Below are 13,296 nucleotides of genomic sequence, written 5' to 3' on the forward strand. Positions count from 1 at the left end.
TATATACACGAGGGTTGTAAATTAAATAGTGGCAACTTAACCTTGAAACTCACAGAAGGGTGGGGCTGTGCAAATAGGATATGGGAGCGGTGAGGTGGCGCTGTTGCCGATGTGTAGAGTGCAAAATGCAGTTGATCTGCTTAGAAGGGTAGTTGTTGTGTAGCGTTAAAGTGAGGAGTTTCGTTTCCATCAATCTAAAGCGTGTTTTCAAAAGGCTTAATGACGAATAAGACGAAATGCTTGAAAAGATCGTGCTATTGTCCAATATTGTAAAGCATTTGCTCCACAGGCTTCCACTAATCCTCGATAGCATTCTGTTGCATTTTTGCAACGGGTACACTCGATTTTAAGCGACGACCGCTGTTCACCTTTTAAAAACATGCTTTAGAGCGATAGAAATGAAACTCCTCACTTTAGCGCCACACAGCAACTACCCTTCTAAGCAGATCGACTGTTTTTTGCACTCTGCACATCGACAACAGCTCCACTTCACTGTTCCCATATCCTTTTTGCGCATGCCCGCCCTTCTGTGAGTTTCAAGGCTAAGTTGTCACTATTTAATTTACAACCCTCATATATAAATACACATATATATATATACCTTGCTTTTACCTTAAAAATCTAAAATTAGTTTGTATTTCTGAATTACACCGATATGCATTTCTATTTGCATTTTAGAATAATACACTTTTAAAAAGTTTTCTTTGTATAGTAATTTAATTTTCTTTATTTGAGTATAATATACCAAGTTTTAATGTAAAATTGTTAAGTATTATTATTTTGATTATTTCGTTATTCTTTTTATCCAAATTTTTGATAATTTTCTAATTAATTTTGATATCTTGCTCTTTTGTAACAGAAAAACTTAATTACTCTTTTCTTTCACAGGTAATTGATGGGTATATTAGATATATTTTCAATAATCAGGATCTCATTTTGTCACATGTCACAGTTAATGATGGAAACTGGCATACTGTTGAAGCAACATGGTTTCCAAAGTGGTTGTTGTTATCATTGGACTATGGAAAATATATTGTAAGTAATAATATATTTCCCCCCTTTACTTTTGAATTTTAAAACAATATTTAACATTTTAACGCTAAAATTATTTAGTTACTGTTTATTTAACTGAAAATATTAAAATAATGACATAATAATAACATTTAAAATAAATGAAAAAAGATATTGAACACAAGAGCATTAAATATCATAAAATCAAAGTATAAGCACTAAGTAAATTATAGTAAAACAAAATATTGATGTTATAGGCTTGCAACACTGATTAATGCAAATTAGGGTTTCTGCCTTAACAGATTATTTATTAACCTAATTTATCAAAGAAATCTTTATAAAAAATAATTTTTTACTCAGCATTTTGTTTTCCCTCAGTGTTTCTCTTCTTCAAGTGAACAGATCCATAACCAAAATTTACCCCCATAATCTTTACAAACATTTTTTTCCATTAGACTTAGTTTAGCACCATTTAATCAGTTTACCTAGATTACTTCTTTCGTTTTGAGTATCTGATTTTGATGCCATTCAACTCAATTCAGTTTATTGCTTCTTTTGTGGATGATACTAATAATATCTTAAGTAGTCTAAGTCATACTAATAATTAAATCTTAAGTATCTTAAGTCATACTAATAATTAAATCTCGAATAGAAAGTAAATTTGAAAAATACTTAATTAGTCTTTATCCTTCCTTTTTTAAAAAAAATATTTCAGGTTTATTACCTTACAATTTTTAAAGAATAACAATGCAAAAATTTTAATTACTTAATTGCAAAATTATTTAACCAATATATAATTTAAGGATGTCCAGAAAGCTTTTCTTCACCTCTTTTGCTTATAATAATGGCTATTTATTTTTCGTTTTTTTTCATCACCTAAAAAGATTATAAGGTGAAGAAAAATCTTTTGAACTTGAAACTAGTACACAGCCAAATCATAAGAGCAAACTTCTACTCCAACTACACATAGGTAACAATTATACAGGTGTACATACCAACTAATGATGCTAATATGGAAATAAAAACTAAGTTGTATGATCAACTACAAAAAAACTTGTCTTCAGACAAGGTCCCTAAACACATTCTTTTAATTTTGATGAGAGACATGAATGCAAAATTAGAGAAGGTGAACATCTGAAGATGAGTGTGCAATTAGATATAAAACAAATGGAAAAAGAAAAATAGTGAACATTTCCCAGCCTGTTATGAACTGAACTACTTCATTATACATACTACTTCACTACTTCATTTAAACATAAAAAAATACACAAGCAAGGCAACATGGATTTCCCCAGGCAGAAAACAACAAAGAATCAAATCGACCACATAGCTGTCTATAGCTTTTTATTTACAGGATGTAGAAGTTTAAAGATAACAGATATGGCATTTGATTATTTTCTTCTAACAGCTGCAATCAACTGAAATTATCAAGGACCCCCGAGAGGAAAGAAAATGGAAAAATCAGATACAATGTCCAAAAACTTTTGAAACTTTTCAGCATTTTCAAATTCCCCCCGAAAAACATTCATTTATTACCACCTTTTCTTAACTATTCAAACGCATTTCAAAATTACATTCGCATGATTTAAAATCACACGTCGTGATTCATATTTACACAATTTAAAATCAAGCATCGCTATTCGTATTTGCACAATTTTTTTAAAAAAATATCAGGCATCCATATATTTTTATTAAAATGTTGATAATATTCTATGGATATATGCCAACTATGTAAACTTTTTTCTTGCTCTAATTTCAGGAATATTTTCAATTTTTTTAAAAAAATGTTTTGTACATAATGTTTTTGGATTTCTATTTTCAGTTTTCTTTTTGTTTTTTACCAAACTCATCCTTATGTATAAAATCAATGTTGTTTCGAAATAATATGGATATCATCATTCAACTTTTAATCTCATTTGATTACAATTTTATAAATAGCAATAAAAATTCAATACTTTAAGATATATCTTAAATTGTAATTTTTTTTATTGTTCTAGATGAAAAAAGTTATGAAAGCAAATATACAAGGTATGCGTATTGGCAAAGTATCTGTAGGGGGTATAGAAACTATTGAAGATGAAGAAAAAGTTACATTCTTTAATGGATGCATTCAGGTGTTAATTTTTTTCATATTTATTAAATTTTTAGTTTTAAAGCAGGAGGTCAACAATTTAATTCAAACAAATGAAATCATAAACACATTTTTAATCATGTAAGATTTTCAAAAATATATTCTTGATATAAATCACTGAATTAAAAAAAATACTTAAGATAATTTGTCATACTCTTAAAAAGATATTGAATAGTGCAATTAAGAAATATAATCTTTCAAGAAAAATAAAGTAACTTCGAATAAGCTTAATAATATTTTTATTGATACTGATTTCTAACTTATAAAGAAAACTTTTTTAATTAAGTTTATTACAAAGATTAGTGATAAAAATTTGCAAAAAATAGGTATTTGGAACTTTTCTTATTACTTCTGTTTTTCTATTAAATTAAATCTTAAATGTCTTGCATGAAAATATCATACTTTAGAGCCTAAATATTAATTATGCTTCAAACTTAGTTGAATATTTTTTGGTATTATATTATTAACTAAAATAATTATGTTAATCTGTTACATTTTTATATTTCTTCTTTATGTTTCTATACCAGTGGTTCCCAAATGGTGTTCAGCAGAACTCTAGGGTTCCTTAGAAAAATGGAAGGGGTTTTGTGAGTTAGTGCTTCTTAAGACCTAAAACCAATGATAAGTTTTGAAACCTCTGATTATATTTAGATACAACTTAAAATTCGTAAATTATTTAATTTTTTAGTTGCCTTTATGAAATTATTTTAAGAAAAATGCCAATGAAATGGAAATTACATTTTTTAAAGGAAAATATAATATTTCTAATAACAATATGGTGAACTAATTATGAGAAGAACAAACATTTATGAAGTATTACATTAGTATTTCCTATCACGCTTTTCCCAATAAGATAAAATAATTCTTTAATAAAGAAATATGTCTCCTTAATTAACCATTTTCAACAGCAGTTCTCATCTCATATTAAGCTATAATTCGCTCATTTTATTCATTTGTGTACATAAACCAAAAACAAATCCATAATTAGGCTATAGAACAAGGACTGCAAATTTAACTGCAGGAAAATAAAACCTAATTTAAGACAATGATAAAACAATGAACAATCTTCATTCCTCTAATTAAATATTTTAAAAATAGTTTTTTATAGGTTATAACATTCACAATTACCTTAATAAACTTCATTTATAAAGTCAAGGTTCCGCCCTAAGAAGATTGATAAGTCAGGGTTCCGCAGCCAAAAAATTTGGGAACTGGTGTTAGATGCTATCTTTAACTTTATCTTAATTATGCAGAAAGGACATAAAAATATATAATCAATTTTGTCCTTTCTGCTTGAAATGAATCCCATATGCCCTAAAAATGGCTTGGCTGGAAGCTTTAAGAATTAAGGCTATGCTAAAAATGAAATTATTAATAATTACATAATTATATACTTTTACCCTATAATATTTTTCCATTGTATTTCTTAGAATTATTTAATAAAAACTTAAAAAACATTATAAATTTATAATAATATAATATAATATAATATAATATAATATAATATAATATAATATAATATAATTTTCATCATTTCCATACAGTAATTCAAGTTACTGAAAATGTTGAAGAACTCCAAATTAAGTTGAAGAAGTTCACTTTTTTAAAACTCCCCCTCCCTTTAAAAGAAAAAAAATAATGATTTGATTGCACCCTAATTTTTAATATAATTTTTTAATGATTCTGAGGATATCCTTTTGTTATGTACACTCTATAAATTTATTATCATTACTTACAGGATGTTAAAATTGGAAATAATCAAGCTTCTTGGTCAAGACCTATTATAGAAGTGAATGTTAGGGACACTTGTTTTTCTCAAAATCATTGTGAATCTAATCCTTGCCCACGTAACAGTCATTGTATAAATCATTGGGGGAATTATTCTTGTGAATGTGAAAAAGGTAAACATTTGTACTTTCAAATCATTTTTATTTGCTTTTAAATACATAATTTTAGTAACTTGGCTACTCTAAAGAAATATTCTTTTATCTGCTGCTGCATAGAATGTCCTATGAAAAAGTGCTTAACTAAATTAAATCTATATTTTCTAATATGGTCAGAGCATAACTTAAATTAGTTTAAAATAAATGCTCACTTTTTAATTATCTTGTATTTTCTACTTCTACTTCCAATGTAATAGTTTTCATTTCACTTAACACTCATTAATTTTTAATAAAAGTAAAATATGTTTTTAGCCTATTTAGGCTGTAAATTTATGTTCATATAGTTTAAAAAAAGTTTTTCTTCTACTTATTCATAAACTACTGGAAGTTTTTACCTTGCTAGTGAATCTATATTTTGTGTCAAATCAAAATAAAGAAAAATCACAATTTAGTCTCATGACTTAAGCACGAAGAAATATCATGTTCATAACATCAAATATTTTTTGCAATATTATAATTTTTAAGAAATTGAAGAACTTAAGCTATGACATTTTCAGTTCTTGGCTATGATTGTTCTTGTTTTAATTTATTGTTACATAATTTTTTTAAATGGAAACATTTGTTTATGGTTTCATTGTTTGTGTTTTCAATACATATAGAAAATAGTAAAATAAGCCACTATGTTGGAGAGTTAATCACTACATATTCATAAGCAGAATAAATACATTGTCTGTACTTTTTAAACTGATGTCAGTTTAATTTTATTCTGAATAACATTTTTAAATTAAAAATTTAACTGCAGAAGAAAACGTTAAGTTTTATTTTGTACTCGGTAAATAATATTCAATAAAGAATGTCACAAGTTTACCTAACTCAGCTTGTTTTTGTTTACTTATTAGAAAATTGACTTGATATTAAATAGTATTATAAATTAGTATTTGAAAATTAACATGAGTTTTTGCTACTTGTATTTGAAAATAGTACTTAAATTCACTTTGAATTTTATAGCAAAACTTTTCTTAGTTGAAATATACTGTTAAGAATTCATTAAAAACAAAAAAAAAAAAACGAATTTATAATTGAAACAGAATATTAAAAATATGCAGTTTATTAATGTCATGAAATTTTAAAAATAAAACTCAAGATATTATGTATGGAAATTGAATTAAAGATTACAAGATGAATTCTACTAAAAGAATACTTCTTTCCAAACTTAACCACTTCCCAGTTTTGAACGAACACCGTTTGGGTACTTGAAAAAGGGCCTTCCCTGTTTTGCCCGAACGCCGCTTGTGCGACTGATTTCTTTACTCTATTGCAATGATTTGCCCGAATTTTTCTTTCTTTAGTTTACAATGTTTCTAACAGATGGCTCTGGTTGTCCAGTAGAGGTATGATTGCAAAAGGTTTTCGCGCTTTTCTTTTACGCGGAAAAAGGCATGAATTTTGATTTCACTAGCTTAGTAGAAAAGCCAACTTTAAGTAAAAATGCAATTGTTTTTGCTCTAAATAAAAATTAAAATTATTTCATAAAATCAATAATTGTAATAATTTCATAAAATAAATAATTGACTCTTGATTTGAGTTTATATAATAGATTTTAACAGAAATTTGTTTCTCAAAAGTATGCTTATTTTTTGACCCAATTTGCCAGAAAAAGGACGCTGTTAAGTGGTTAAAGCATGTGTTTCCTTTGCAATATTTTATTTTGTAAATTTACATATTATTTGCAAATTTAGATATTTTGTAAATTTACATATTTTGTAAAATTAGCCTTTTATGTGTTATTTTTTATATTTTAAGAACTGTTATAGTTTTGTAAAACATTTTAAACAACATAGTAATAAAATGTTACTATTTAATAATAATTTCAATGGATGTGTTTTTAGGATACGTTGGACTCAATTGCTTACCTGTTTGCCAAATTAATCCATGTAGTAATTCATCAACTTGTGAAACATCAAACAAGACTTTAGAGGATAAGCTATATAGTTGTAACTGTGATGCTCGATATACTGGAGCTTATTGTGAAACTCTGGTAGATCTTGTATGTCCCTCAAATTGGTGGGGGTACCCTATTTGTGGACCATGTAATTGTGACACAAGCAAAGGATACAGTGCAGACTGTAATAAGAAAACTGGAGAATGCATTTGTGAGGTTGTATACTATGTTGTTATCTGTAGATAGATTTGCAAAAGAAATCAGTTTTAACCATTTTTTAGAAGGAAAATTTTTTTATCGGAAATTTTGAGTACTTTATATTCTTTCTGTTAACAATCACCAAATTACTAATTTATTGTTTAAGAAATGTTCTTCAAGTTAAATAAGCATTTTAATGACCTTTATGCTCTTTAATAAAACTTTTATTTTGTTTAGAATGTAAAATTTTAAAGTAAATTGTAATCAATTTATGTTTAGTTTTTTTATTATATTATTTAAGCAAAGTTTGGTTTATACAAACTATTTTACTTAAAAACCATTATTGAAATTTTTTTAAAAATCTTCTGCTATATTTTTTAAATAAAATATAAATTTTAAGAGTGAACAAAAAGTTCATATTTATGAATTTAAGTCTTTTGTATATTGTAACCATTCAGAAAAATTGAGTTATTTAATGATTAAATTTTTAAATTGAAATATAAACGTAATGGGTATAAAGTAATGTTGGGATTCGGGAGATTGTTGATGGATATGCCATTGACTGATAAATAAGTAATCAGGTAAAACATTTATTTGGGTGAAAATACTAGAAATGGATGGATGTATCGAACTCTTAGAAATAAGGTGAACATTGTGAGCTGCATTTATTTGTGGAATGACCCACCAATAAGAAATGTATGGATTATTAAGTGATAAAAAAAGTAGAATGTGCTTGCACCATATTTAAGTAAATTACATTAGTTAATTTAATCCCAAACTTTTTTTCATCATCCATAATATGAAGTAAAAAGCTAGCATACATAACTAGAATGGTCCTGAGCTTCTTAACAGTTTTGTTTTCACTGTAAAGGTTTTCTTCAAATTGAGCTTTCTGAAATCAGGAAAGAGGTTTAACCAATTCTATTGCGTAACAAGCTCTGTTTTGTGTATGTTTGAGGAGCTTTGTGAGTCTTCACATGCTTCAGGACTAGCTTTTATTCATATTCAGAGCAAAGAGGAAACTTCTATGAGACAAAGATTTACATTTTGGCTTCAATTTGAATTAACAGTTAACTTAACTATGCCACAAAATGAAAATTCGGCTAGTCGTCCATTTGATGAAAAATCCTGAAAATTTTTGAAGGTTACCAAAATTATGGGTGAATTTCTTGAAGGTCTAGAGTTATACTTTTGTTTCTACTTTCAAGTTTTTTGTGTCTCTACATACTAAAATAGTATTCCTTCGCCTTTGTGCTACTTCCATTTTTTATTATATTTACTTATCAAAATATTGTTCATTTTGGATCTATTATTTTTAGAAATACTCTTGCCTTAGAAACAAAAAATAAGTAGGAAGAATGAATTGATTGTGAGCATGGGACTTTTATAAATAAAATCTATGTACGCTATCTTATTAATCTCAGGGAGGAAACTTGAAGAGTACTCACTTTCTTAAAATTTCCTTGGGTTTGTGCACCGATTCTTAATATTTCCCACATTAAAACATATATTTAAAATAAGACTAGTGATGGAAAAATTCCAAATGCATACATTTAAAATGAACAAATTTTAAAGTTCATGATTTTTTTATTTGGTTATAAGAAATCTCGTAATTCTTCTTTCTTAAAACATTTTTGATAAACGTCAAATTAATATTGAAATTTAAAAAAGAGTCCCAACAAGCATCTTTAAGGACTAAAAACGTACCTTATCTCACAATATGACAAATTATATAAGAATAATTCTGAACAATCTTAAACTAATTAGTAATACAAAATTGTTGCCAAATGTAAGTAGTTTATAATTTTATACATTTATTAATACTGTTTGTTTAAATTCACTCAAACAATCTTAAATTTCCTTATGCTGATTACTAACTAACAAATAATGAGACTCAGTACTTTTTTTCGTAGAAATGATGAGAAAGTGTTAAAAATGTAAGTGACAGTTATTAATTAATGGAGCTGAACTGCCTTAAATTAATTTTCACTGTAAAGGTGCTGCCTTTTTAGCTGTATATATAAAAACATAATCTTTTTTATTATTAATGCCATTGTTACTAATGCTTTTTTTTATTTATGTTACTAATTAATATTGTATAATTCTTAGCACACAATTTATTTAATGTAACCAAACTAATGCAGAAAAGGCATAAACCAGTAAATTGATTTATCCTTTTCTTTTACAATTGATTCAGTTATTAATTATGCAATTAAGTTTAAATATACGTTATGTTTCCTAACATAATCTAATTAAGGTTTTTATAACATTAAAATCGTTCAATATTTTATAATCAATTAATAATTCAATCTAGAAAGAAAATGCAACTGATTTTAATAAAAGCTAACTTAATATTTTTTTTAAAAATTGATTTTTAACATCTTTCTTTTTAATTTCATTATTACTTTGTGTTACTTCCTCAGTAGTTGCAAATTGTTGAATTCTTCAGTAAATTTAAATTGTGAATCTACAGTTTCTATTTTTTTTTCTTATTACTATTGGAGAATATAATATTTCAATATGTATGTTTGTAGGATAACCATTTTCAACCTCCTGATAGCATGGTTTGCTTTAGTTGCGAATGCTATTCTGTGGGCTCTTATGGTAATGGATGTGATCCTATTTCTGGACAGTGTAATTGCAGACCAGGAGTTATTGGACGGCGCTGTGATTCCTGTTCTAATCCACTTGCTGAAGTAACTTTAAGAGGATGTGAAGGTCAGTAGAGTACTTGGATTAAAGCTTGACAAATCCTTAAGATAGGACAGACTCGTTAACTAAATTAAGTTTCTAGGAAGAGTGAGGCACATAATAAACATTTAATATATATATTCTTATTACTTTTAAACTAAACAAGCATGTAAAATTCCCTTTAGTTCTTTTATTAAATGCAAAAATTATTATATATGAAAAATTAAAAACTATTAAATCTCTTAATCTGAAAATAAGTAATCTCTATTGTTTTCTTATTTAGAACTAATTCTAAAATATTAAACACGTTGCTTTTTAAACTTATTAAGTGTGTAGTTGTTGTATTTAAATAATGAACCGACTTGTCTAGCTAATAATAATTTTGATTAATTGATTTTTTTAATATTTTTGAATTTAATAAAACTTATTCTATATTTGTTGTTTAACTGACTGATTGTCAATTTACAATTCATGCCGGCATCGAGCTTTTATAAAAATAACTATGATTTCACTTATTCAGTGATTAATTTGCAATAATTAATATTGTTAACAGTTTTAGTTAGAAGTATTAATATTTACAGTTTTAGTGTTGTTGCTAAATAACATTATGCATTATGAAAGCATTTAATCAGGGATCTGATTAGCAATTTTTTTAAAAAAATGATCATGATTTTTTAAGAAAAAATTAAAAAATTGTCTAAATTTTTATTCAAAAACTACTTTAAAAACTTTCAAGAATTGAACTATATTAATGATTTGAGTAAACAGCCTGTAATAGTTTTTATAAATTACTTTAATAAACTTTAAGTGTGGTTTTTCTGAAATGTTTCAAAATTAAGGTTTAATTATTTTTAATAAGTTTACATAAAACAATTTTTTGAAAATTTGACTCGTATTTTTTAAAATGCTAAGGCAAAGTAAACATTTTAAAGGTCATTATTTTGCTTAAGAAACAAATAAAAGACACCATTGAGTTAATTAAAAAGTAAAATAACAAAAAAACAAATGTAACTTTTTGTTTTAATTTGATGTTATATATTTATGTTAACCAAATTCTTGTTACAAATGTTTGTCAAAAGTCTTCTTTTATTTAAAATATTTTTATTTTTCTAATTTTATTCATTTATTAAGTAAATTAACATTAGAGTTCAAAAATATTAATGTTACACAAATTTAATAATGTCCAGACTAAAGCCCTTAAATACCCTGACTCTTTTAATTTTCGGAGTTTATCTATATACACAGCCTAATTAGGTTAGATAAAGAAAAAAAATTGGAATGCAAAAGAAATAAACAAAAACAGTATAAATATCTAGGTAGATGCTATCTCAAAATTGCCCAAACCGAAGTTCTGTAAGTAATACTGTAACAGAGACCAGTATTAGAATTCTCGCCATCCTTCTAATTTTTTGAATTCTTTAGTTCTTTTTCTAGTTGTTTTGAGTTTTTTCATTAAATGTTTGTAAGAAATTGTAATTATTACATCAGTTAGACTTTAAAAATAGCAATTTGTCTAATTTATTTCTTGGTTTTATTGTCACAATTGCATTATTATAGTTATTTTAGAAGATTTTAATAATAGAAATATAGTAGGAAATTGAAGGGTCCATACTATTATATGACTATTGAAAAAAAAGAAGCAAGCATTAAAATATGATATTAAATCTGATAAGTAGGTAAAGAGAATTTTTTTTAACCAAAATTAAAAAATACAATAATAAATGCAATTTTTTTTAAGAACTTTTTTTCCTTTATTTCACAGAAATTCATTTTAACAGTTGCAAAGATTATTGAAAGACCAAAACTCTTTTTAATTTACATAAAATGTTTTTTTTTGTTGTTCTAAATAGAGCTATTTTAAAACTAATGTGTATCTCTATGTTTTCTAAAAATGCTAAAAAATGTTATTTAAATTCAACTATTTAGTTGAGAGAAATTTTTTCTTTTTTTTAATATAGTTTTTCAAAATAAATTGAGGTGGACTCAATATGATTTTTTTTAACTTAATTGATTTGGAATTTATTTTAGTCTAAAAGTTGATAATGCATAGTTCAATTAAAATTTCTCGATTTTGTCTTTTATTACATTAATTTGAGTTTTTTTATTTATAAACTATATAAAAAAAATAGAAACCACTCCACTGGCTTTGATCTCATGAATAGTCAAGATCTGAATGTTTTATGAAACTATAATTAACTATCATTTATTATGAACCTATTAACTTATTAATATTTTATAAACTTATTATAAACATATTAATGTTTTATGAACTTTGTTTTAACTGATGCAGTTTCTATTTTTAGTTGTTTATGATAGCTGTCCTCATATGTTTAGCAGTGGAATATGGTGGCCTAGAACTTTGTATGATGAAACAGCTGATGAAAAATGTCCTGAGGGTTCATTTGGTATTTAACTTTTATTTTATTAAAACTTTAAATTAGTTTAAGCACCAGACACGTCTAACATTTTTTGCAAGTGGTTTGCAAAAATGTATTTGACTTCATTTCAACAAATCATTATTAAGGAAAAGATTTTTTTTTTGAGTATTCAAACAACTTTAAAACAAAGCCTTTGCTCTATCATATTTTCATCTTTGGAAGAGTTTAAAGAAAGTAATAAGCTATCCCCTCAATAATATTTCATTTAATGATTGGATTTTTAAGCAATCTTGTTCAAACTAATGGTTCAAGAAGTAGACTTAGAATATGCTAATGAGTTATTGATACATATGAATGTAATTACAAAATCAGGTGTATAAAAATACTTTTTTATCCTTCAAAAATATACATTGTATCTATTGTAGTAGTTGCAATCTGGACAATATATTTGGAACCACTTAGTCGAGAGCAGTCAAAAGTTTGAATACCTCAATGTTAATTTTACCTTTGCTTTTTTTTCCACATCTGTGAAACTATTTCAAAATTATTTTATATTGTGTAATTTATTTACAATCAAAAAGTGATTTGAATTCTAAGGTACTCCAATTTTTAAAATCATCAAAAATTATATGATTAATTAAAATCATAAAAGAAAACTAAATTCTATACATTTTTTTATAAAAGAGTGGAGATTTTTTAATTAACTGCAGTTACTTCAAGTAGTTGTGAACTCAAAATTAGAGTATACTTTGGATTTCTAGCCTTTTCTGAATGAAAACTGTGGTTTTGCAAAATTGTAAATATATTATTTTTTTTGTTTGAGAGTAGCTTTAACATTTTTGTTCTTAAAAATTAAGTATTATTTTTTACTTTACACCATTATTAATGCTCTATTTGAAAGAAAAAAAATTAAATAGGAGTGATGTATATCTATTGTTCCTCAGAATGAAAATAAAACTCTGTCTCTCTAATTTGAGCTGATAAGTATTTTTTGAGAAGAAAGAGACAAGTACAGAAAAGTATAATAGTTAGGCATTTTCTTTCGCATAATTTCTGGAAAGT

At 25.8% G+C, this 13,296-nt stretch overlaps 1 protein-coding gene across 3 annotated transcripts in view; it reads left to right on the forward strand.

The window, feature by feature from the left end:
- LOC107448394 (protocadherin-like wing polarity protein stan) overlaps positions 1-13,296 on the forward strand; it is a 101,889-nt gene that overhangs the window by 43,182 nt on the left and 45,411 nt on the right. For all 3 annotated transcript variants that reach the window (XM_043042940.2, XM_043042939.2, XM_071187894.1), the window contains exons 12-17: positions 889-1,035; positions 3,009-3,125; positions 4,881-5,043; positions 6,915-7,183; positions 9,700-9,883; positions 12,160-12,261. In XM_043042940.2, the coding sequence (XP_042898874.1) occupies positions 889-1,035; positions 3,009-3,125; positions 4,881-5,043; positions 6,915-7,183; positions 9,700-9,883; positions 12,160-12,261 (982 nt within the window). The remainder of the gene's footprint in view (positions 1-888; positions 1,036-3,008; positions 3,126-4,880; positions 5,044-6,914; positions 7,184-9,699; positions 9,884-12,159; positions 12,262-13,296) is intronic.

The sequence above is a fragment of the Parasteatoda tepidariorum genome, chromosome X1 (assembly GCF_043381705.1).
Source record: "Parasteatoda tepidariorum isolate YZ-2023 chromosome X1, CAS_Ptep_4.0, whole genome shotgun sequence".
Lineage (NCBI taxonomy): Eukaryota > Metazoa > Arthropoda > Arachnida > Araneae > Theridiidae > Parasteatoda > Parasteatoda tepidariorum.